General features: G+C 42.8%; 2 protein-coding genes across 4 annotated transcripts in view; one reads left to right on the top strand and one right to left on the bottom strand.

Moving 5' to 3' along the window:
- Positions 1-3,742: 3,742 nt before the first annotated feature.
- Positions 3,743-22,262, bottom strand: ptcd3 (pentatricopeptide repeat domain 3). The gene is made up of 23 exons (XM_054791222.1): positions 22,163-22,262; positions 21,916-21,968; positions 21,675-21,714; positions 21,540-21,585; positions 21,385-21,453; positions 21,054-21,158; positions 18,988-19,111; positions 18,792-18,895; positions 18,380-18,544; positions 15,259-15,319; positions 14,789-14,871; positions 14,534-14,678; positions 14,394-14,444; positions 12,031-12,120; positions 11,861-11,889; positions 11,675-11,781; positions 11,511-11,589; positions 5,956-6,046; positions 5,777-5,862; positions 5,559-5,704; positions 5,427-5,468; positions 4,778-4,936; positions 3,743-4,518 (listed from the first exon to the last, which is right to left on the bottom strand). Exons 1-23 carry the CDS (start codon positions 22,249-22,251, stop codon positions 4,473-4,475), a joined length of 2,010 nt encoding a protein of 669 aa, XP_054647197.1. The 5' UTR covers positions 22,252-22,262; the 3' UTR covers positions 3,743-4,472.
- A 218-nt stretch (positions 22,263-22,480) lies between these two features.
- polr1a (RNA polymerase I subunit A) overlaps positions 22,481-25,947 on the top strand; it is a 37,181-nt gene continuing 33,714 nt past the window's right edge. For all 3 annotated transcript variants that reach the window (XR_008572811.1, XM_054791215.1, XM_054791216.1), the window contains exons 1-2: positions 22,481-22,664; positions 22,920-23,028. Coding sequence is in view for 2 of the 3 variants with exons in the window: in XM_054791215.1 (XP_054647190.1) it covers positions 22,588-22,664; positions 22,920-23,028 (186 nt within the window). In the remaining variant the exon portion in view is untranslated. The remainder of the gene's footprint in view (positions 22,665-22,919; positions 23,029-25,947) is intronic.

The raw sequence follows: 25,947 nt of genomic DNA, 5'->3' as shown, positions 1-25,947 counted from the left end.
CTGTATTTTAAACTCTTCCGGTTTTCATTTTGTCTTCTTGTACTTCTACAGGGGCGTCCAAACTAGCCACAGGCCCAAGCAGCCCGCCATCCGTTTTCCACTAGCCCGTATCAAAAGTCGAAAAATATTTGTACTTCCTAGTTTAAACACTAGGTGGCTCTACTGTCTTGAGCAAGGTCGTGTCTCCACATAGAACGCTACCACAGAATAAACGTTGTTCCAGGTAACTAGAAATGGCGGAACCAAAGTGACGCAAGATTGCAAGCGAGCGTTGTGCGTAGAGCCCTGGGATTTGCTCTTTGATAACGGAATCGCTGAACTGTGGAAATTGACATCATGTGAATGAAATGCTGTCATTGTGAGGAGAAGGAACGTTCTGCTCATTCGTGGCGTATTTCCACACAAACACTAACCTGCCCCTCCCTGAAGTGGCCACCCGAAACGCCGACGAAATAACTTGGGAAGTCCACTCGTCAGCTGGCGTGAGTGGAAGTTGCTGGGGGTAGCAGAGCGTGCTAATGCGTGGTTTACACAGCGTGGTACAGTATTTGCCGCTTGTTAATAAAGACATTGGAGTTGCCTCGTGACTATGTACTGTAACAAGCACAGGAATTACAGTTTATTGAGGATTTTGTAGCAATGAGTTCAGTGGCGGACATCCCATTAGGCAAGCTAGCCAAGCTACATCCGTTTTGACTGCCTGCGGCTGTTTTTTATTGGGTTGCGACACATGATACAAATACTGTATAATCAAACGAAAAAAACACCAAAAGTGGGGAAGGGCCAGCGCATGATTATATTACAGTATACTTATGTAAATACAATATTACATTATGTCATGTCAGCGAAAACCTCCAAACTTGCCATTTTGTGTATTCTTAATTCTCCTGGTCCTCAGTCTTCTTCAACTTTCATGATGCAGGTCAAGAAAGGCTAAGTTCCTCAAACAGAGTTCAACGGTGCTACGACGGTGGTCATCAACATACTTAGTGAAGTCCGTTTCTCGGCTTTGTGTGCGCCCACGTAAAAGTGGGCTGGTGTGTTTTACCCAAGAGGAGCCAGTAATTACTATGGCGGGTTATGAGGCGTTCAAAAAGATGATCAATACCAAAAATAACACCGTCGCCCCCAGTAGAGCAAGGGAAGACTGCTGGTGGAATATTGCCGAGTGTGTAAATGTGTCATGTAGTGTTTTAATTTCAGAAAGCTCAACATTGTGCAAGTTTTACATATTAACCCTTATGCATTATAAAAAATAAACACACTGGAGCGACAACGGCTTTTTTCATATTTGAAAAAGGTCTTTTAGTTTTCATGCTCTGAATTATAGAATGCTGTACCTTAAGTGAGCACTAGATGGCACTGTTGGCATGTTGGTTGGTTTAATTTATTTCGAACACGCATATGTCCGAAAAGGAGTAGGAAGAAGCAGAGCTTATTTAATCCTACCCCCTCTTCGTAGCACATCAATTGCTAATACATGTGTGTACATACAAACACGTGCATACATATATACACCTACATCTGCACCTACACAAGTACGCACATTTTTACATATACAGTATACAGGTACACACAAATGATTAAAAAAATATATATATATATATTTTTTTTTCCCCCTTTCTCCATTTTTTCCTCCTTCTCCTTTCCTTTTCCCTTTCTATTTATCCTGTCCTTTCTCTCCTGTTGATATCCACATCGTCTTTAGTGTTGCACTGCTAGTGACGCTGGGTTTGTATACAAGAGTTCCTTTTATTAATTATGTCGAGGTTATTACTATGGAATGTAGTCCTTCTCTGTCTTGTAGGGTGTTTCCTCCATTATGCTTATTATCATAGTAATATGATCTTTAATATGCATCCAGATCGCTGATATCTTGGACAACAAGCACTCTTGCGACTCCTGGACTTCCTTTTAGTTTGATGTAGATTTTCCCGTTAGTGCTCCAAGTGTTTTGAATCTTTCCTTGCTTCCTCAGGTCTTGTGCTTTCCTGGCGATGTCGGAATTGCGTTTTGTGAGATGCTCATTCATGTAGATGTTGGTGCCTCTTAGCTTCTTTCCCTGTTTCAGCAGTGCAGCTTTGAATTCCCTGTTGGTGAACTTAATGATGACAGGTGTGGTGTTGTTCCTGCCATGGAGTGGGACGCACGTGTCAGTACTGTTTACATCGACATCCACCTCCTTCGAGTGTAGGAAGTTAGCAATCTGTTGCTTGATTGAGGGCCCTGTCAGGACCACATCATTCATTCGTGCCATCTGATCCACCTCGTCAATGAAGTTTTTAATTTGCTCCGTGATATTCTCCTGTGCTTCTTTCTCTTCCTCAAGGGTGGTGCGGAAGTCAGCATTATCCTTCAATAGTGCCTTGATATCATCCTGTAGAATGTTGATATCATTGCATAATGCTCTATTTTCTTCCCTGGGGTCTTTAGCATCCTTAAGATCAGGACCCTATGGTGACTTCCATAGGGTTTATAGCATCCTTGAGAGCAGTGCGCAAGGCAGCGTTATCTTCCAATAAAGCCCTGATATCATCCTGCAGAACCCTAACATCCTTGCAAAATGCTGTATTTTCTTTACGGTTTATCGCTTCCTGAAGAGCAGAGCGCAAGGCAGCATTGTCATTCAACAGTACCTTAATGTCGTCCTGCAGAGCCTTGAAATCGGCGGCACCCAGGTCTGCATTTTCATCTTGCAACTTCTTGACCTCTTTTCTTAGTTTTTTGATATACTTGTTCTGTGCTCTATTTTCTTCCATAATGTTTGTGATTGACTTACTCTGTACTCTATTTTCTGCCATAATGTTTGTGATAACATTCCTTATCACTGCATTTGAAGCTGAATGTTTCTCTGCCATTGAATGCAGTTTCTCAATTGCTTGCATTATTTGTGGTAGAGTGATCTCTCTACCCTCGAGGAACTCCTTGGAAGCCTTCTTAAACTCTAGGTATCCTGGAAAAAGGGCTTCTATTTTTATGTCCACGTCAGAGCCTGAATCATTTTCCTCTTCGAGTTCAGAGCCAGTATAATTTTCCTTTGTGTTTGGCATTGTTGCTAAGCAACCTCTTTGAACTTCAGCAGTTCGCTAATTAGCTAGACTTGCTAGCAGGTATCAATACTTGTATCTGTATCTCTCGACTCTCCAAGTTAAAGGAATTCAGATGGGGGATTCAGCCATCAGCGCTGATCCTGTGCTCATGAAGTGTTGTCAGGAAAGCAACAAAATAGTTAAAATTTCCAGTATCATCAACAGAGCTCCTGCCATACACGTCCTTCCCCGTCAAAGAAAAAAAAAAAAAAAAAAAAAAAAAGTTTGTTTGTGTTTTGTGGCAATAAGGTTTTTGTTCCAGCTGATTGATGCCTCAGAGTGCTTCTTCCTCCAGTACATATTGTAATAAAAGAAGACCAACAGGCTGAGTACTCACACAAGGACTGCTGTGACATATACATCCGCTAACATCGACCGAATTCATATATCATTTTATTCCGCTCGGCTTAAAAAGCGAGCAAAAGTAGCGTATTCCCTCGGCTGAAAATGTATATCTCATCGAATTTCATCCGGGAATGCTAGCGGATCGGTGTGATGTGGAAAAAGCCACTCACGTCGTAGTGCTGCCCAAATTATTATTGCTCCCAGTTCCACCGCTACATAGTGAAACAGCAGCGCTGTCATAGCCGATTTTAAGATGCAAGTCTGGACATAACCTGGTAAGTTACCACGGTGATCTAGCCATGTTAAAAGAAGGCCACCTCTGTAGTACTGCCAAGCCAAGCGTGGCTTTAGACTCTGTATACATCACTAACCCATCGTACACCCCTCTGCATGTCCAAGTCCGAGTAAAACTACTTACGGGTTAACTTGGGGTACCAAACGGAAGCATTAAAATTTATTTTATACACTTAATTAGCCATCTTCTTAATATTTAATTATTATATGTAAAACACAAAACATTATTCTTTTTTGCTTTAGTTTAAAAAACAAATTATGAAATAACACGTCGTTATCGTCGTCACCAGTAACACAAAGCTAACATAACATGAAGCTTAGCAAATAATGAGATTCGCTGGCTTGCTTTTGGCATCTTTGATGTACAAAATGTAGCACAGTAAGCCTGCCCCACCCTTCACTAGTTTGTTTCTTCTCAGTGAAAACAAAACACTGAAATGTGCCTGACATTCTGCAGGAAATACCTCATTACTATTCTCAGGAAGTTGGTTTGGCTGTTTTGATATTGAAGGTTGCAACCCCTGATTTAAGACAAAGGAAGGTTGTCATTTGCTGATAAATCGCGACCCCTGGAGGACACACACACACACTATTACACCTCCTCGTCTACAAATAAGCCTCTTTAGATTGATTCTGTCAGATATTGTATTTTATTACACACAGAAACAGATATACCTGTCCTAAATACTGTATGTCACATTTCCACCTGAATTGTTTAGGTTCCTGGTTAGGACAGTGTCTCTTTCAGTCTGCAGGGTGGGCGACGGTCTCAAGCTCAGACAGGCTGGCCCTTGACAAACGAAAAAAAAAACACTAATTGGGATAATTTGCACCTTAATAGTCTATGTCAACATGCTGAGGATCAATTTAGAGTTAAAAGCATTTTACACGAGAAAGTGATCAAATAGTATGAATTATTAGAAAAAAATAACATGACACGGGCGTTTCACATAAACAATTTAGAAAATAAGATGCCAGTGTCTGCTCCTGATGATCTCTTCCATTAATAAATAACGCAGGATAGCGTTTCGAAATAAAAGGAGCCTCACCTTTGTTCCTCACTCAAATCAAAGTCTGCCAGTGTTCGCTTCACCAGACTTGGTGTTGACTGCAGACAGAAGGCTGCTGACAGCTGGACCAGCTCTACGGCTCTCTGGGCGGAGCCCTCTCGCCGGCACACGCACAGGAAGTCTTCAAACAGCTCATCACTGACGAATGTCATAGCAGATAACAGCATAGTATGAATTATTACCCTTACTACTGTACACACCAACTGGCATTTGGTGGTGAAAACAACATGAAAACCAGAGAGCTGAAAAACCAATCAGAACCACTGCACAAATATTGGGCATAGCCGATATGGAATGTCCAGAAGAAGAAAGAAACCACTGGCGTACTAATTAACAGACGTGGAACAGATAGACCAAGGAAAACATCAGCAGGTGATGACAGAAACATCGTAAGACCTGTAAAGAAAGACCCTAAAAACAACCGTGACATCAGCAACAACCTGCAGAAGGCAGCAGTGAGGATATCACTTTCTACCGTTCATAGACGACTTCATGAACAAAAGTACAATGGCTACACAAGATGCAAACCACTCATTAGCAAGAAGAATTGGAAGATCAGGCTGAAATTTGTTGGACTTTGTTGGCTACTTGTTGGACGTCCGTTAAATGTACATGATCTGCAACTTACGAAGGAACTCTGTTGTTTGATTTGAAGAGCAGCATCATTTCCCTGCAGATAAGAGAAGAGAAGAGAGAATCTAACTGCTCAGATAAGATTACATTGCAGTCAATAATAATATTAATAATAACAACATCTCACCAAGCCTCTTGGATCTTGTTGGCCCGCAGCAGCAAGCAGGTAATGTGTGTGAGGGTGGGGGTGCTCCACTCCACATTGGGCCTCCCTCTGTCGCCTTCAAAGACACTCTTCACGTCCAGCGCACAAGCAGCGAAAGACTCTTGAACCTTTACACACATGAAAGATTGAGACGGATCTGTTCATTACCATCAAAGAGAAATCATCATGCCTTCAATGACCTCGGGAGTGTGCTTGTCTCTGGCCATCAAGGTGAGAAGCTCCTCGATCAGCTCTGATTTATTATCTTGACCCAAAGTCCGGATATCTGGAAGAGGTGAGAGTCAACATTGTCACACGCCATCTAGTTTTTAAATCCTGAAAGTGGAAACATACACGTGCTATAATATAATAATCACACCTTTCCATATAGCAGGCAGCATGTCCAAACGACTGTCTGTGTCCAGAGCCTGCAGGAGGTCTCTCATATCCTCATACCTTGGGTAGAATAACTGCAATGATTCAACGTATGAAAGTAAGAAAGTATGAGCATTTTTGTTGTTTATATTCCAGTTTCAAATGCTCATGTGCAGGTACCAAACCACACAAGCGTGGAGCATCAAAACCTTACACGGCTTCAAATGTCTTAAGTTCTTTTTATTTTCAAATAACTAATTAATGCCACTTCATGAAAATGTAAGCGCTTTCTAACCTTCAAATATGACAGGTGCATTGGAAGGCACAACCATCGCTGTGCTCATGGCCAATGTAAAACATCAATGAATATTAGCATTTACCATAAGCTGGTCTGTGAGCACATATACAAGTGAATTTAGAAACTTTAATAGTTTTTTGTGGATTTTTTTTTTTTTACATTATTTTTCTCTCTGTTAAAGCTAGCCAGCGTGAGGCGGAGCTAGCCAGCGCCGAGTCCGCATTGTCGATTGGTCGGCTTGTCTTCGTAAATCATTTCCGGGTCCCCCCACTTCCGGAGAAGCGCCAAAAAGTCCGCCATAACGAAAAAAATGGAGCAAGTTGAAAAGCGCCCAAGCTAAAAATTTTGCAAATATGAGAACCTGTTTAATACTGTAACATCCTGATGGAATCACACAGTCTGGCGCTTTTTTTCAGTTGTATTGCCAACCTTAACGCCAACAGTAGTGCAGTTATAACACAGCTCACGCACACGTCTCCTCCTCTCCACACTCGCAGCGACATGACGAGTAACAGTCAGTCTGGTTCAATAAGTTGGAAATCAGCGGACAACGACAGCCAGGCAGTTTCTATACTCCCCGTCTTGCGCTGATGTGATTCACACATGTACCTGATCATTGCGCACCATCTAGTGGCTCAATTGTGAGTAACACCTCTAACTACAAGTACAAGTCCATCCATCCATTTTCTATACCGCTTCTCCTCTTTAGCCAGCTGACTTCGGGCGACAGTCATACCTTGTTTTATCGCAGTTAACTGGTTCCAGACCAGACCGTGATGAGCGATTTTCCACGAAGTAGGATTCCTTATTTATACATGAAATATTTTTTGTAGTTAGAGCATAGAAAACTCTATTATGACCTTCTAAATACGGTTTTGAACATTATTAGAGCCCTCCAGACATGAAATAACACCACTATAGCCACCTTTACATATTATTTCCCAATATAGTCAATATATATATAATATAATAAGAGAAAATAAGACATCAATTAAGCCATAATACAAACTCACACACACTCTTGCCAACTCTTCAGTAAGAAAAGTAGCTATTGGCTGTCCTACATGTTGCTAGATGATGTCATCGGATAATTGGCATGTTATTGGCATATGATGTAACAGATGCTTAGGAAAAAAGCATAACATCATAGGAGATACAAAAAAGTGAATAAAAACAAACTTGACTCATTGACCCTTGACCATAATGAGGATAAGCGGCATAGAAAACCTCCTCCCTGAGCTACCACCTTATCGTGGTGGAGGAGTTTGCGTGCCCCGATGATCCTAGGAGCTAAGTTGTCAGGGGTTTCTATGCCCCTGGTAGGGTCACCCACAACAAACAGGTCCTAGGTGGGGGACCTGACAAAGAGTAGCTCAATAGACCTCTATGATGACAAAAAACATTGGACCACATTTTCCCTTGCCCGGACGCAGGTCACCGGGGCCCCCCTCTGGAGCCAGGCCTGGAGGAGGGGCACGATGGCGAGCGTCTGGTGGCCGGGCCTACGCCCATGGGGCCCGGCCGGGCACAGCCCGAAGAGGCAACATGGGCCCCCCCTTCAATGAGCTCACCACTCATGGGAGGGGCCAAAGGGGTCGGGTGCAGAGTGAGCTGGGTGACAGCCGAAGGCGGGGACCTTGGCGGTCCAATCCTCAGCTACAGAAACTAGCTCTAGGGACATGGAATGTCACCTCTCTGGCAGGGAAAGAGCCTGAGCTGATGCATGAGGTTGAGAAGTTCCGGCTAGATATAGTCGGACTCACCTCAACGCACAGCAAGGGCTCTGGAACCAGTCCTCTTGAGAGGGGTTGGACCTTGTTCCACTCTGGCGTTGCCAGCAGTGAGAGGCGACGGGCAGGGGTGGCAATTCTTGTTGCGCCCCGGCTTGTGGCCGGCATGTTGGAGTTTAACCCGGTGAACGAAAGGGTAGTTTCCCTCCGCCTTCGAGTGGGGGGGACGGGTCCTGACTGTTGTTTGTGCTTATGCGCCAAACAGCAGTTCAGAATACCCACCTTTTTTGGAGTCTCTAGAGGAAGTACTGGAGAGTGCTCCCTCAGGCGATTCCCTTGTTCTGCTGGGGGACTTCAAAGCTCACATTGGCAGCGACAGTGAGACCTGAAGAGGCGTGATTGGGAGGAACGGCCCCCCTGATCTGAACCCGAGCGGTGCTTTGTTATTGGACTTCTGTGCTCGTCACAGATTGTCGATAACAAACACAATGTTCAAGCATAAGGGTGTCCACATGTGCACTTGGCACCAGGACACCCTAGGCTGCACTTCCATGATTGACTTTGTGGTCGTATCATCGGACTTGCGGCCATATGTTTTGGACACTCGGGTGAAGAGAGGGGCGGAACTGTCAACTGATCACCACCTGGTGGTAAGTTGGCTCCGATGGTGGGGGAGGAGCAGACCTGGCAGGCCCAAACGTATTGTGAGGGTCTGCTGGGAACGACTGGCAGAGTCCCCTGTCAGAAGGAGATTCAACTCCCACCTCCGGGAGAGCTTCGACCATGTTCCGAGGGAGGTGGCGGACATTGAGTCTGAATGGGCCATGTTCCGTGCCTCTATTGTCGAGGCAGCTGATCGGAGCTGTGGCCGTAAGGTGGTTGGTGCCTGTCGTGGCGGTAATCCCAGAACCCGTTGGTGGACACTAGTGGTGAGGGATGCCGTCAAGATGAAGAAGGAGTCCTATCGGGCCTTTTTGGCTCATGGGACTCCGGAAGCAGCTGACAGGTATCGGCAGGCCAAGCGGTCTGCGGCTCTGGCAGTCGCTGAGGCAAAAACTCGGACATGGGAGGAGTTCGGAGAAGCCATGGAGAACGACTTCCGGACGGCTTTGAAGAGATTCTGGACCACCATTCGGCGTCTCAGGAGGGGAAAGCAGTGCACAATCAACACCGTGTATGGTGGGGATGGTGTGCTGCTGACCTCAACTCAGGATGTTGTGGATCGGTGGAAAGAATACTTCGAAGACCTCCTCAATCCCACAGACACATCTTCCTATGAGGAAGCAGAGCCTGGGGACTCCACGGTGGGCTCTCCTATCTCTGGGGCTGAGGTTGCCGAGGTTGTCAAAAAGCTCCTCGGTGGCAGGGCCCCGGGGGTGGATGAGATCCGCCCGGAGTTCCTTAAGGCCATGGATGCTGTAGGCATGTCTTGGTTGACACGACTCTGCAGCATCGCGTGGACATCGGGGGCAGTGCCTCTGGATTGGCAGACCGGGGTGGTGGTTCCCCTTTTTAAGAAAGGGGACCGGAGGGTGTGTTCCAACTATCATGGAATCACACTCCTCAGCCTCCCTCGTAAGGTCTATTCAGGGGTTCTGCAGAGGAGGATCCGCCGGATAGTTGAATCTCAGATTCAGGAGGAGCGGTGTGGTTTTCGTCCTGGTCGTGGAACTGTGGACCAGCTCTACACTCTCAGCAGGGTCCTTGAGGGTGCATGGGAGTTTGCCCAACCAGTCTACATGTGTTTTGTGGACTTGGAGAAGGCATTCGACCGTGTTCCTCGAGGAATTTTGTGGGGAGTACTCCGGGAGTATGGGGTATCGGACCAGCTAATTCAAGCTGTTCGTTCCCTGTATGACCGGTGTCAGAGTTTGGTTCGCATTGCCGGCAGTAAGTCGGACCCATTTCCAGTGAAGGTTGGACTCCGCCAGGGCTGCCCCTTGTCACCAATTCTGTTCATTATTTTTATGGACAGAATTTCTAGGCGCAGCCAGGGCGTTGAGGGGTTCCGGTTTGGTGGCTGCAGGATTGAGTCTCTGCTTTTTGCAGATGATGTGGTCCTGCTGGCTTCATCAAGCCGTGAACTTCAACTTTCACTGGATCGGTTCGCAGCCGAGTGCGAAGCGGCCGGGATGAAAATCAGCACCTCCAAGTCCGAGTCCATAGTTCTCGCCCGGAAAAGTGTGGAATGCCATCTCCAGGTCGGGGATGAGATCCTGCCCCAAGTGGAGGAGTTTAGGTACCTTGGGGTCTTATTCACGAGTGAGGAAAGGATGGAACGCGAGATCGATAAGCAAATTGGTGCGGCGTCTGCAGTGATGCAGACTCTACATCGGTCTGTTGTGGTGAAGAGAGAGTTAAGCCAAAAGGCAAAGCTCTCAATTTACTGGTCGATCTACGTTCCTACCCTCACCTATGGTCATGAGCTTTGGGTAATGACCGAAAGGACAAGATCGCGGGTACAAGCGGCCGAAATGAGTTTTCTCCGTAGGGTGGCTGGGCTCTCCCTTAAAGATAGGGTGAGAAGCACTGTCATCCGGGAGAGACTTGGAGTAGAACCGCTGCTCCTCCGCATTGAGAGGAGCCAGATGAGGTGGCTTGGGCATCTGGTCAGGATGCCTCCCGGACGCCTCCCTGGGGAGGTGTTCAGGGCAAGTCCGACCGGTAAAAGGCCTCGGGGAAGACCCAGGACACGTTGGAGAGACTATGTTTCCCAACTGGCCTGGGAACGCCTCGGGATCCGCCGGGAGGAGCTGGACGAAGTGGCCGGGGAGAGGAAAATCTGGGCCTCCCTGCTTAGGCTGTTGCCCCCGCGACCCGATCTCGGATAAGCGGTAGAAGATGGATGGATGGATGGCATAGAAAACGGATGGATAGAGAATACTTTATCTCGGCCTGACTCCCCTCCAGCTGCCACCCTTTATTTTGCTGTTAGGACTACTTGTTGAATTTATCACACAATGTTCACCCATCAGACGTTCTAACACACTGACAGGTAAGCGATCGAGTCCGAATGGGGGTTGAGTGTAATGAAGATTAAGAATCATTTACGTTTTAAAACAGTACGAGATCCACGTCGGCAGCAACACATGGATGCGTAGAGCTCCACTATGCTCTGAGAGCACTGATGGCGTGTGACTGCTTTGGGGTCAGGTGGACCTCTCAGCACCATACGCTGCTGCTCAATGAGAACAGAAATTGCAGAACAATACGTGCTTTCACTTTTAAGTCACCAAATACCAGAAAAATCTCCAACGACGCCAGAAAAAGTCTCTAGATTTGTCGCTAGTTGCCTTTGAGACAATGTGTCACCAAGAGGGTATGGACTGCTGCCGAGTTGGCAACACTGGCAGACCAGTGACCAGTGTAGAATACTACCGTACATGTCATCACAACGTCTTTGAATGCCTTTTATTTGTATTTTACCTCATTTAGCCATTTTTATGCTTGAAAATGCTTACATTTAGGCAAAAAAAAAGTATAATATGCTTAAACATCACTGCATAATAGACATTTTGGCGCTGTACTCACCGAGGGAATGAGCTCTCTGTACCACTTCAGCACCACGTCGATGTGTTCCATCATGCACAAAAGGTTGAAAAAGCGACTACTGCAGAGGAAAGAAGTGAGGTCCAGTTCGTATTTTGTGCTTTCACTATATTTATCCGCAAATAATTCATAAACACACATCTTACTAGTAAATTTTTTGTTGGTAGTAATCGCCCAGAAGCCTCCAGTTCTCCCCCACCTCCACCAGCCTTTGGACTTTATAACCCAGGTCCAGATCTTTATAATCCAAACACTGCAATGATAAAAAGCACACTGAAATGATGGTATGTACACACCAAATGTTAAATAAATAGAAAAAAAAAGTGACTCACAACTCTCATTGCGCTGGAGAAGAATAGAACTAATGAGAAAACAAGACAAAATGAGACTTCCATTAAAAAAATAGCTTGAAGCCAATCAATCACACACAATAATAATTGGTATTTTGATTCAATTCGTATAAAATACGATAAACAGTGAGTGCATCACACACGTTACATACCATCGTTAGGGTCCTGGCAGGTAAATCTTTTTCCTTCCAATTCTGACATAATTTCCTGCAAAATGTTGGCTTTGACCTGGCCAGACATGCCTAAATGACAAAACATTACCACATCAAACGTGGGTTAGGCCATCTCATTTACTCTTCAGGGGATTTACATTTGTTGAATGAAGAAACAATGGAGAAGATTCATTAACAGCCAGATGTGGAACATCCATTTTCAACAAAATTTATTGCCAAAAATATGTAAAACAGTACAACTGTGTGCCCAAACAAAGCATCCACGCACTGGTGACTCAATCTCTGTGAAGAATGGATAGTGGTTCTTTTAGAGTTGAGGTACTATAGACAGACTCCATCCAAGGAATCATTTAATCATCTTTGTGTGGTTTATTTGTTCATGGAAAGCACACGGAACAATGGACAAGTCGTATGTGTCTCCTTCCTTCCTCTTCCGAAGCACTGTGCATTGTTTTCTGGAACAACTTCATTACATTTACATTATTAAAACTGATGCGGTTATCGTACGTTTTGGTTTTTGACAGACCTTCTGGAACGGATTACTAACGTAAGCCAAGGTGCAGTAATCCCTTACCACTTTTAATTTTGCGGCTTCACTCCATTTCATTCTATTCATCAAATATATATTAATAAATCATCACTGTTTCATGGTTGAGTATGGCCCATAATTACTCAAAAAAAAGCACATACACACACACACACACACACACACACACACACAATATGCAAAAGCAAGAAGGGGGAGTGAGACAAAAAAAAATTGAGCTTGTAATTTAAACAAAACAATACAAAAAATAGGTTGTTTATCAGCTGATCAAAAGTTTAGGACCATCGCTCAAAAAATAACAAAAAACTCTCCAAACCAGAACAAAAAATGTTCTCAGTAGGACTCAGTAATGAGTAGCTCCACCGTTCTTGTTAATCACTTCAAAAATTACTTTGGGCATGCTTGATGCGAGTGTTTCCAGGAGGCTAGTGGGAACATTGCTCCAAGTGGTGAAGATGGCTTCACGAAGGGCATCAACTGTCTGGAACTGATGGCCATTTTTATAAACTTCCCTTGCCATCCATCCCCAAATGTTCTCTATAGGATTTAAATGAGGGGAACATGCAGGATGATACAAAAGATTGATGTTATTCTCCCTGAAGAAGTCCTTGGTCAAGCGAGCATTGTGAACTGCAGCGTTGTCCTGTTGAAAAACCCAGCTGTTACCACACAGACGAGGGCTCTCAGTCATGAGGGATGCCCGCTGCAACATCTGCATGTAAGCATCCGCCGTTTGACGACACTACACCACCTGAAGCTCCAGTGTTCCACTGAATGAAAAAGCACCCCAGACCATGATGGACCCCCCCTCCACTGTGCTGGGTAGAAAACATCTCAGGTGGGATCTCCTTGTCATGCCAGTAACATTGGAAGCCATCTGGACTGCCAAGGTTACATTTTTTCTCATCAGAGAATACAACTTTTTGCACCTTTCAATGTCCCATGTTTGATGCTCCCTGGCAAAGTCTAAACGGGCAGTTTTGTGGCGTTGAAGGAGACGAGGTCTTTGAATTCCTTTTTTGCTTTTTAAACCCATTTCCCGCAGATGCCATCTGATGGTTATTGCGCTGCAGTCGGCACCAGTAAGGGTCTTAATGTGGGTGGAAGACCGCCCTGTGTCTTGATGGACAGCCAAATGGATCCTCCGGCTCAGCGCAGGTGTGATTTTGTTTGGGTCTACCACTTGACTTTTTTGTTCCATAATGCTCAGGATCTTTCAAAAATGTAGAATGACTGTCTTACTGCACCCAACCTCAGCAGCAATGGCACGCTGCGAGAGGCCTTGCTTATGTAGCTCGACAATCCGACCACGTTCAAAAAGAGAAAGCTTCCTAGCTTTAGCCATCAGGAGGGCATGACAGTGTGAATGCCTGACAAAAAAATGACAATTTTGAGCAGATTTAGGCTTTTATAGCCTGTGGTCTCAAACTTTTGATCAGCTGATAAACAACCTATTTCAGTGTTGTTTTCAATAAATTACTTTTTCAAAATGCTTTTTTTCTCACTCCCCCTTCTTGTTTTGCATATTGTATCTCTACTTAAAACCTCATTTAGATCCAACTACAAAAATATAAATAAGGAATCCTATTTTGTGAAAATTCACTTATCACGCTCGTGTCTGGAACCAAATAACCGTGATAAACAAGGGATTACTGTAAAATTGTGTAGACCTCTAATCAATAGGACTGGTGCCACCCCCCGCTGGTCATTACGAAGAACCCAATTCTCAAGCAGATGCAGAGATGCAAAGGCTTTGTCCACTTTTTAATGTAGTTTAAACAACACGTGTGCTTACCCGGTTTGTAAAATATAGCCAGGACATGGTCAAAGGAGGCCAGACTGGGAACTACAAACACACAAACACAAATATGCAAATTAGTCTGGAAAAAAAAACCCAACATTCACTGTTTGTGTACATACTGTATGCACTATTACCTATCCGCAACGACTTCATCTCATTCAGAGTCTGTAGTGCCAATGTTTTGGCCAAAGAGCCACAGCGCCTCAAGGCTTTGAGAATACTGTTAAAGGTCTGCAGGTTGGGCTGTACTTTCTGTTGACTCATCTGGTTTAAAATCTCCTGTAGACACAGACAGACACACACACACGCAAGAGAAAGAAATCCCATGAAAGTAATGATTTCATTTTGCTGGTAAGTTGTAATATTTGTCAGGGCGTTCAAGGCCTTACAGTGATGAGGTCCCATCTCTCGATATATTTGTCTCTGACTTCAGGAGCTGCTAAGAGCAGAGCGTTGAAAATGTGGACGTCAGCTGAGAAGAGAGCATCAGGTTGGTGGCTGCTTGCAGTACATTGATACTTCGACCACAAGTAACTGCAGTACATATTGCAGTGTTATCCATACCATTATATCGGCCTTTCTATTGCTTTCTATTAGGAATGTTTGTGAAATGTGACTGTGGAGGAGCGCTTACAATACAGTCAGCTAAGTCTTTAGAGTTCATTACACTTATCAAGACGTTTCCATGTTTGTGGGAACACATTAAATTCACAATTCCATTTTGTTAACTGGCCCACACAGAGGCCTGACCTTGACCCTGCCAAACAACATAGGAATGAACTACAATGTTGTATTGTAAGACTCATCCAAATTCAGTGGCCTGTCACGGATGCTCTTGTAGCTGAAAGAACACACTCACCTGTCAGTCTGTTGTTCAGCAGGTCTGTGTACACGCTGAAGGCTTTGGCATAGGCTCCATGCTGTGGAGACACACTTTTTTAAAATCAACACATGATCAAACTGATCCTTTATATAATTCATAGGGATGGGTATCATGGGCAATTTCCTAAAATTGATTCAATTTCAATTGATTAGTTTCCAAGTCAATTAATCACGATTCAATTGGCTCATTACAGTCATCAAAATTTTCAGTTTTAGTGCATTATTTTGATATTTTGTTAAAGTATTTTGTTATGTGTCAAAGAGTGACACTATTTTAAACTAATGAAACTCAAACTCATTTATTTAATTACCTGCTGTTAATGTTCATTTATATCAATGTGTAGTCGCTTGTAGAAATATAAGATTGTAGATGTCGAATAGAAAAGAAAAAACGTGGCGTTATCAGCAGCAGTAGTTATTGCCGGGTTTCAACCACGTGACCTCGAGGTAGTTCCGGTGAGCAGACGGGGGTCAAACTTAAGCTACGGCCACATATACATGCAGTATGTTTGTGCTATATTTTGGAGATTGAAGCGAATAACTGTGCGTGTCGTTTTAATTATTTACCCCAATTGTGTGAGTGTACATGGTGTGATGCATGAAGACATAAAATAGTTGAAAACAAGACAGTCAAAAACAGTCAACGCTTATCTCAGCGTCAGACATAATGAAAATAACAGGGCTCCAAACTGCAACTAAAACGTTGCATTATGCATCTAAAATATGAAACATTGCGACTGAATTTTTCAGCTACTCATGCATGTGCGACCAGATAAAAGTACGTGTTCCGTAATGAGTTGACAAGGGACGTCCCTTATTACCGTGAAAATGAAAAATAGTCTGTAAAATGTGTAGTCAATTGACGACAGTTTGTCAGTCTACACCAGGGATCACCAACCCGTCAAACTTTGGGACCTTGCCGGTCGATCGGGAGAATATTAGGAAAAACAAATATTACTACATCAGTGCCCTCCCCTCTCGGATAGTGACCAACAGGCATGCATTTTGACCACTGAACACGCCTGTACGCCTCACCGCCATCCAGGCACGCAACCCACAAGCTCCAGCTCCAACGTACACCGGCTCTCCTCCCCCCGCAACAAGCGTTCATCAACAAGAGAAAGGGAGAGAGAGTGACAGAGCGCAGCAATGTGCCTTAGAACACAACAGTAATTATTGCACCTACGTTAACACGGCCGAGACCAGGGACCTTGGGCTCAAAAAGGTTGGTGACCACTGGTCTACACCTCTCGATGCCAGCGTGTGTGATCACTCACGTTTGACTCACATTGGAGTTCGACTATTATACCAACTTTGTTTACACATTCTGCCTGGCTCCACTGTCTCTGGCGGCAGCTAGTAAGCGATAGCTATCTGACCAGTCTTTGGTCCATGTAGTCTTTTTTTTTGTTTGTTTACCACAGTGACATTTTGTCTTTAAAACAAAAAAGAAATGCGGTTCATTTGGAGATTGTTTTCGTCCCACAGGGAAGCTAGGATGGCTGTCACATTCTTGGGGTACGTGCTAACTTTTTTAAATGTCAGTTAAAAACCTTGCTTCTTGTCACCATGATAATAATTATGTCTTGTCTTCAAAACACTTGTTGCAAGGGATGGGTCTTGAGTCTCGAGCATCGATGCAAACCGGGACTAACATTACAATTCTCCCAGGATCATTCAAATTATTTTATTTAGATTCCTAGATCCGATGCCCACTTTGACAACCAAATAGCCACAAACACAAACTAGGAGAAGTCGGTGAGCACAAGCGAAGAAGCAGCAGCTAAAAAGTTTGGCTTAACTTCATAAAAGCGGTTTCGGCTATATCCTGTTTACCCGTGTGTAAAAAAAAAAAAAAAAAAAAAAAGTGTTTCAGAAAAAATAGCTTACACCAACACTGAGGCAACAAACAAAGTAAACTACTTTTCAAACATAAACATTTTGTGAACGTGTACTCCTGTAAAAAGAAACTTTATAACATTTACAATAAAGTTGAATGGTTTCATATTTATATGGTGGTTGAAAATAGCCCTGTAGAAATTCATAGTAAAGTTGATAAACTTCATATCATTAAACAATTAATGATATGACATTTAATCCAAAAAGAACTCTGGTTGGCGCCCTGAATTAAAGCCACAACTGGAGCGTGTTTACTCAGTGTCACTCGACAAGAGCGACAGCTGGTTAGCAAACACCGGAAAAGGTGTCTTTTTTGCGGTATTTTTGCTATAATTTCAGCTGACTTCTAGTTACGAACACGCAGAGGCCGGGCTGCCAACAACTGGATGTGACGTCACGTAAAACCGGTAGACGCTCATTTGACATAAGCCTTCTATTTAACAAGAGATATGTTTAACCTTCTAATCTATTTAATCTGACAACTTTGAATAAAAAAAACAAATAATTTGACAGCCGACACCCTGTCTTGTTTTTTGCGTGTAGAAGGAAAGAAATGTGAAACCAGAAAAGCACTCAGAGCACAGACCTCCGCCAAGCGCCGTAGTTCGTTAGTAGTAGTCGGTAATAGCAGTTGTACGGAAAAGTGTGAATTTTGGGAAAAGCTTGAGTTTTTTTTCAGTATAAATATAGGTAGTCTGAATGTCCTGAACATGTTGAACAGTTTGATGTTGGAATGGCGTGAACGTGGCAGTAGTCGCAGCAGGTAATTAGTATCAGTTCTTCCATATCCCATTTCCGACAATTCCTGAAAATTTCATCCTACTTTTAACTAACTTTTCAAGTTATTTTGAACACAGACAAACAACAGCTGGCAAAAACATAACCTCTGCACTGCTGTTGCGCTTGGCAGAGGTAATTACGACCGTAGATGCTGTTACCTTGTTAGCTACTAAGCTGAAATGTGTGTATTATGGTGGGTTGCAGTACATACGAGGTATGGATAGCCCTGGAAACTGATATTGCAAAATGTAAATAAAATCAACCCATAATCGTTTACATTTTTTTTTTTTACCCAGCTCTAATAAATTTACAATACATAATTTACACAGCAGGGCCCATCTTTGCAGCAACTGGCCGATGCAGCCGTATCCAATTAAAAAAAATAAAATAAAATTACATCAATTACAATAACATCCTACCTTCACCATGCCTCTGATGAGAGCAGAGTAACAGCGAGCATCTTTTTCTGGCAGCAGGTTAAATATTCTCTCTGCGTTGTTCTGGTCTCTCCAGGTCAACCTGAGGAAGTCTGATGACCGACGAAATCTCCCTTTCCTCTTCCTCACCTCCCCTCCTGACTCCTCCTGAACATAAACATCCAAAGATATTTTTATAGTTTTGATTTTTTTGTTAAACCGCATTTGCAAGTCTATATACTAAATTAGATGGATCTGCCACATGCGAAAAGCACTTGACAGGAAGAGGATTGTATAACATGTCAGTAGCTATCAATCTGCAGTATCAAACATCACTCCTGTGTACAGTAGATCCCTGCTATTTGTGGGGATTAACTTCCAAGACCACCATTGCCTTGACTGTGCAGTGACTCACCATGTCTTCCGTCTGTGGCCCCTCCTCCTGGGCAGGGTCTCTGTCACAAAAGAGACAGATCAAGTCCAAGAGGTCATGAGTCGTTTCCATGGACACAGATGTGCCTGAAAGATAGGAACAGAGGCCGTGAGCTTTTGTCGACTAATATCATTGAAGATGCATGTGGGGTGAGGCCGTCTGCGTTCAGTTTGTTCACCTGCTTGTAGAAGTTGATCATACATGTCAACAGCAGCTTTGACTTTTCTCAAGGTAATCCTTTCTTTCAGCGCCTCTTCGCTCACCTCGTCAATGCTCAGCGATATAGTATCTGGCATTAAACACTTCCCACACATCACAGGAAAATAACATTTATGTCAAATTGTACTTTACAGCGCCACTCACAATACACCACTACTTCTTACACAACTTGCTGTTCTCTAATAAGGAGCTGAATGGCAAAATGTACAATGAATGAATGGATGAATACATGTAAACATTTAAACAATCGTCTTCATCATGCTGTTCACACCCAGCTATTGATCAACAGGACCTCACCATTGCCAGCTTTCAAACACGATCAGGCCACTGATCATAGAGGCAAAGTCATACTGTATGCCTCTCTGCAAAAATGTACCGGTCGATTCATGGAAGGCACGCCTGAATTTTGCTGTTCAGTTCCTTGTAGGAGAACAGCAAGTTGTGTAAAAAGTACTGAAACATGTAATACTTGAACATGTGCCTTCAAAAGTTTAGAGAAGGTGAAATTAAGTTCACATGTAAAAGGTTCATCCTGAAATTTTATACGATAGCTGAATATCCAGTAACAGTAGCCTGTGTTAGGGGTTATTGTGCCTGTTGTGAGATCATTCAAAACTGCAAGTCTGGTACTTGTGTGTCTCACGGAACATTACAGTAACATTACTGACATCTAGTGATCAGGATAGAATACTACATATCATCACAACATCTTTCAATGAGTCGTCTGATTGCCTTATTTGTATTATAGTTAATTTTTATATTTAAAGCATTATATTTTAAGCATTTTTATATTTAAAAATGCTTAAAGGGGACCTATTATGCTTTTCCACTTTTCTGACCTATAAATGTTGTTACAATGTTGTATTCTCGTGTTAAACGATGCCAACGCATCAGATAATGAGGTTTGCGCATTTGGAAGTTCCATTGACGTCAATGCAACCCGGACTTCTTTATATGCTCAGCACCCCCACTCTGCTTCGCTCTGTTCACGGTGTTAACATGTCGAGCAATGGCTCCCGTGAAATGTTTGTTCGGTGTGCCTGGAGGCAAGCATCAGGCAGAAGTGGTTGGAGTTGCTGATTCCCGGCCAGCAAGAGGAAAAATATGCTCATCTGTCAACGGCATTTCACACAGGACTGTATTGTGAACATGGGCCAATACGAAGCTGGACTATCCGCCAAACTGTTGCTGGAGTCTGATGCCTTTCCAACGTTACTTTGTCGTGTTGAAGAGTTACAAGAGCAAGCAGTAAGTAACAATTTATCAGTGTCCTAACTGTGTTTATTTTGTATAACTAATCGGACAAAAGATGTTCGGCAGCTGTCCGGAAGTCCTCAGGAGCGCTTGGGAGTGTGACCAATCACAGCGTAGTGGCCTCGGCGGGAGGCGTACCAGGAGGAGGGCCGTGCGTAGAGTAAATTACACAGACCGTTTGCGCAGGAGGCAGGAAACCCAACTAAAAACAGCAGGAATAGGTGCAGAGTCTGGAAGATCTAGAAAGCTTTCTGTGAGGGTTATCGTGTGTAGCTGCTCTACAGAAGTCCAGAACTCAATACAAAAGATCAGAAAATTGGTATAATACTGTAGGTCCCCTTTAATTTAGGCAAAAATAGGTAACATTTGCTTAAATATACATATTTTTTTGGCCATATCCAACCACAAAGCAGCATGATTTATTAATTCAATGTTTTGGAAAAACATGATAGTGAAGCTGCAAAATTCAGAGCACAGAGTGGCAAGAGATTACTGTAGCTCTTATTTTCTCTTATTAAAGTCTACTATATTGGGTAATACAAGTGTAATGGTGACTATAGGGGTGTTATGTGATGTATAGAGGGCTCTAATAATGTTAAAAACTGTATTTAGAAGGTCGTAAAACAGATTTACTATGCTGTAGCTATAAAATATAAGGAAGGAAATGACAAGGAATCCCACTTTGCAGAAATTCACTTATGGTCGGGTCAGGGTCCGATTAACCGTAATTAAAGAGGGATTACTGTAAATGCACATGGGTGCGTTTCTTACGGGTATGTGTGGTTCAGCAAAATCTTTGGTGAAGAACTTTGGGTAGCTGTTGATAAAGTATTTAGCTGCAGATCTGCCAGACTCCTGAGAGAGGGAGTATAGTTTCTGCAAGAATAGAGAGACAGTTAGTTGTTGTTGTCAATAGGAGCATTCCAATGATCAATTATCCCCAGTGTTTCCCATACACTCATTTACTGTGCCGTTACATTGCAGTCCTGTGGGAAACACTGTCAGTCTGAAATATTTGTGTCAGTTTGGATTTACATAACACAGTTCTAGTGAAAGAGCTCTGATATTTGTAAACCATCCTTAGAGTGAAAATGTTTCGTACAAACTCTGCAAAATTCCTCGGAGAGAGGTAGGGATCGTCCTGGAATTGGTAGGGATACGCTGTAGGATCCTGATAAAAAAATAAAAAGAAATAGGAACATTTAGACATTTTGTTGTCAAACAAATACAGAGAGGCGGAGGAGAAAGAGATCTCACCCTGTGGACAGTGGAAGCTAAAGTCTCCAACACTGCCTCGCTGCTCCTTTTTCAATAAAAAATGACATTGTTAAATAAGACTACGATAAGACAATCAGAAAACACTTCCTTTGTTTGCATAACACAGACACATACCATACTTTCTTTCTGGGAATGATGATCTGCTCGGTGGATTCTGTTACACCAGCAACAGAAATATGTTATGGTTTTACTTAAATCTTGCAAAAAGTAAAATTAGCAAATGTATATATATATTTAAAGAAAATAAAGATGTATGTATGTGTACGTTGCCTTCCTTCTTACAGTGATATTGTATGTTTCATCGTAATGTACCGTATGCATTATATTGTAATCCCAAACCCCACTTTCAAATTACCTTTAGCAGCACCTACAGCTTGTTGGCGCACAGCTGAGATCCCAACAAAAGTCCTTGAACAAGACAGACAGAAACCTATTTAGGAGTAAATAGGTTTACGTAGTATTTTGAAAATATAATACAGCAGGTTTGACTTAATGACCTCCTGTCAAAGGATGCTTGCCGTAAATGAAAGACTTGTGGCGCGAACAACAGCAAATAAGATCCTTGAAGGATTGTGAATATATATATATGTCATCTGTCTTACCTTTTACCCCACAACTGCTCCAAGTTTGTGAGTAAAACTCTCCAGTTTTTGTGCACGTATTGCCCTACATGCATCCCGGACGCCGCCATGTTGCTTGAACACCAAGGGCGTCTGGGAGGGAGAAACCATACAGATTAATAAGGGGGGGATTTTTTTTAAACACAGTGTTACGGTTTACGATATAAAGTTAAATATATTGTTTCAGTAGCATTATTGTTTGTTGTTTACATGTCTAAATAAAAATAGATAAATCTCACAAACTTGTCGATGATTCAAAGTATATATGATCATGTCCCCCCTCTAAATTGGAAAGTCTGAAGTTCCCACGTGGGGTTGAGTAGGAACTTATGTCGCATGTGGCGTACAAGATCTTGCAATGGTTTTATAGTAGTAAACACGATAAAGTCGGGATTTAGTCATCCAAAATGTTATTTAGTAAAGACGTACCATGGCGGCGACTGGAGGGCATTTCTTTTGGCATGTACTCTGCCGAAGAGATAAGGTGAGTTCAAAATTACATGAAAGCAAACGGCGACTTCCATAACATGTGCAAGCATGTACGTACCTAACCTCCTTGAAGGTGGACCACTGCCTAAAATAATGTACATAATGTACTGTAGTAATATATTTTGAATGTATGACCCATTTACTGTTAATTATTTCCAGTCACCTTGATCCAAAAGTAGTTAAATCAGCAGAGTGATGTGAATACAGTATAGAATACAGAATACAGTGAATACAGTGATCTCTTGTTTAGAAAGCTGAGTGTGAAGGTGATCACCAACCCCAGATTCCTCGATGGTGTTGGGAATGTGGCCCCAAACAGCTTGTATGACTTGGCCCTGGGACCAGCAGACAGCAAAGAGGTAAATGTTAAGGACTCACTTTGCCACATTGCATACAACATAGTACCATGCTAATCTGTTAATGAAAGTGTTTTAACCTGGCTTGATGTGGATAAGATTAACAGTGATGAGGATTACGCTTTAAAGGAACTGTATGCAAATCGTTCAGATAAACTTAAATGGAAAAAAATGTGTTAAAGGAAAACTGCACTTTTTTGTGGAATTTTGCCCATCATCCACGATCCTTGAACACACGTCTTTCCCTTTACTGGGTGTTCTAAAGATATAAAAACAGATAAAAAGAGACAGCTCATTACTGCATGTATGGGAACAACTTCTTCCGCCTATAAAGCCTTCTGAACAAAGTCTCCTAAAAACCAAAAGTGACTAGTAGAGTGGTTCTTAACCTTGTTGGACGTACCGAACCCATCAATTTCATATGCCCATTCACCGAACCCTTCTTTTGTGAAAAATAAAATATTTTTTTTTCAAATTCAAGACATATGTACATGTTTGTTTACTGGTGCACAAACTGACGGAGGCAGGACGCTGACTCCCATCACGGCCCGTGATACATGTGAATCCATGCTGTACATATTCATCCGACCATTTTCTTTTTTTGCTCGACATTGTTAGTATGGATTAAAATATTAAGAACAAAATCACACGACGTACTACCACATCAGTCACACGTTGACTACTTGATGGTGCGTTTCATTTGTACTCGGAACTGGGAAGTCGGAGTGAGAGTTCCAGTTGCCAAGTCAGAAAAACTTTACAGTACACTATAGCAATATTTTTTATAAATTATTTATGGATTATTTACTGTTTACACACGAGGCAGCCATCATTGATTGTTAACTCAGAGGTGGTGTGGATGCTCTGACTTCCAAGTTGAACATTCCGACTTCGGGGGGCGTTTCAGTCGGGCGTTCCCGCTACGAACTCAGAAATTCCGACTTTCAAGTACAAAATGGAACGCACCATGAGGGCGCTAAATTCTTCGCAGCACTGATTGCCCAAGGCAAGCAATGTAATGTGATTATCTGCAGCCAGTGATGGCAGCGTGTCATCACAAATTGACACGATGGGTCCGGTGTGTCTTAACCTCCGTGCCGGGGGCTCCGCCGAACCCCTAGGACCGACTCAACGAACCCCTAGGGTTTGATCGAACCCAGGTTAAGAACCACTGGACTAGTAGTTTCACCACAGACTTGCCTGCAGTCACAACGCGCTCCCCTTCACATTAAGGCTGAATCCCAATTCTACCCCTTTGCCCTTCCCCTTCGTCTTACCCCTTCCCCCTACCCCTTAAAACCTAGGGCCAAGGGGAAGAAGCCACTAAGAAATAGGACACCACTTGATTCTTATTACGTCATCACCCTTCACTGCTTGCTGGCTGTGACATAGGCAGATGAGATAATTAAATGGTTTATAATGTTTCCTTCCATAAAGTAAGGTGCATACATGTCTACATTAATTCAATGTTATATAGCCAACCTCACAACACCTTTTTTTTATTAAAAGGCACGCATTTTTACAAACTGTGACATTTATTGCAAAACAACAAACAATTGTAATAAACAACTTACAACCAGCACTGTAACGACATTTATAAAAAAATAGAAAATGTAGCAAATATACATATGAAATATAAATAACAATATAACAAACGTCATCAAATGTATAAACCTTATCAAGCATCATTTCAAGGTTTAAAAATGTTTTGGCATCGCTCTCCTCGTGTCTCTTATAAGAAAGTCCAAGCATTTTGTTGTAGTTGACTTTTCCATACTGAGATTGTAGCTTTTGAAAGGTCCTGGAGTGCTGTATTGTGTAGCAGCTGACTTCGCTTGGCTCAGCATCTCCTGCAGGAAGGACACATATGACACAGGAATGATGGGCTACAACTATTAGCTCATTGTGAACACAATAAAAATAGTAATAGTGTGTTGAAGACAACAGATGGGACAACGGTCGATTCCAAATGTTGAATAAAGTTTGATAATATATGCTGTCCACATACGGCCATGTTGTTTACATCTTTTATTTAGCTCGCTTCCTGACCATCCATACTGTATACTGAATGCAGTAAACATATCTCACCATGACAACTGGTGGTGGACTAGGGTGGCTATGATTCACAGCAAACAGACTTCACTACGATGTGCTGCATTACGTGAATTATTAGATTAGAAAACGCAGACGTCGCTGTACGCTCTGGAGCGGTGCTAGCCACCTGCCGTGGGCGGGCTAGATGCATCCGAGGAGCCTCCGCGCTGCCACCGATCTCGGGAGTATAGAACAGGGGATATCTACCCGCCGTGGCCGAGAAAAGGGGTGCTTTAGTCGGACACAAACATCAAGATTCAAGAGATTCAAGATTCAAGAGAGTTTTATTGTCATGTGCATAGTAAAACAGCAGTTATACCATGCAATGAAAATCTTATTCTGTTCATTCTCCCAAGAAAAGAAAGAAAACAAATGAAAGAATAAGAACATAAGAAACATAAACATATATACCAATAAATTAAGCAACAACAACAGAAGAGACATTAATACAAGTAAATAATACAAATAAATAAATAAATAAATAAAGTTCTATGAGTGTGTGCGTGTGTTGCGTGCGGCGTGTGCGAGTGCTTCGTTGAGGAGCCTGATGGCCTGTGGGTAAAAGCGGTAAAAACATGGCACACTCTCGGCCAGTTCAGTAATGTAGATTCCCCTCGCTAGCCAGCGATTTATTGTCAAATACAACTTACAATGAACAGGCTAATGTGGTCGCAATCTAATCATTTATGAAATGCAGCACATTACAGTGAAGTTAGATATCGGTGTTAGCCGCCTAGTTATAACTCACTAAAACCAACAGTTCAAACCATGGCGAATATTTTACGTGTAGTAGAAAATGACTGAATATATAATAAACCATGCGTGACA

This window comes from Dunckerocampus dactyliophorus, chromosome 11 (assembly GCF_027744805.1).
Source record: "Dunckerocampus dactyliophorus isolate RoL2022-P2 chromosome 11, RoL_Ddac_1.1, whole genome shotgun sequence".
Taxonomy (NCBI): domain Eukaryota; kingdom Metazoa; phylum Chordata; class Actinopteri; order Syngnathiformes; family Syngnathidae; genus Dunckerocampus; species Dunckerocampus dactyliophorus.
This window is presented reverse-complemented; position numbering and strand designations above follow the sequence as displayed.

What these genes read in the sequence shown, in the direction of transcription:
- ptcd3 (XM_054791222.1), bottom strand. Translation starts at nt 22,251, where the DNA reads ATGGCGGCGTCCGGGATGCATGTAGGGCAATACGTGCACAAAAACTGG. An exon ending in TTGCTGAACCACACATACCC is followed by an intron (nt 19,112 to 21,053) that starts GTAAGAAACGCA and finishes ATGTGTGGGAAG; the next exon opens with TGTTTAATGCCAGATACTAT. An exon ending in TCATCAGAGGCATGGTGAAG is followed by an intron (nt 15,320 to 18,379) that starts GTAGGATGTTAT and finishes GTGTCTCCACAG; the next exon opens with CATGGAGCCTATGCCAAAGC.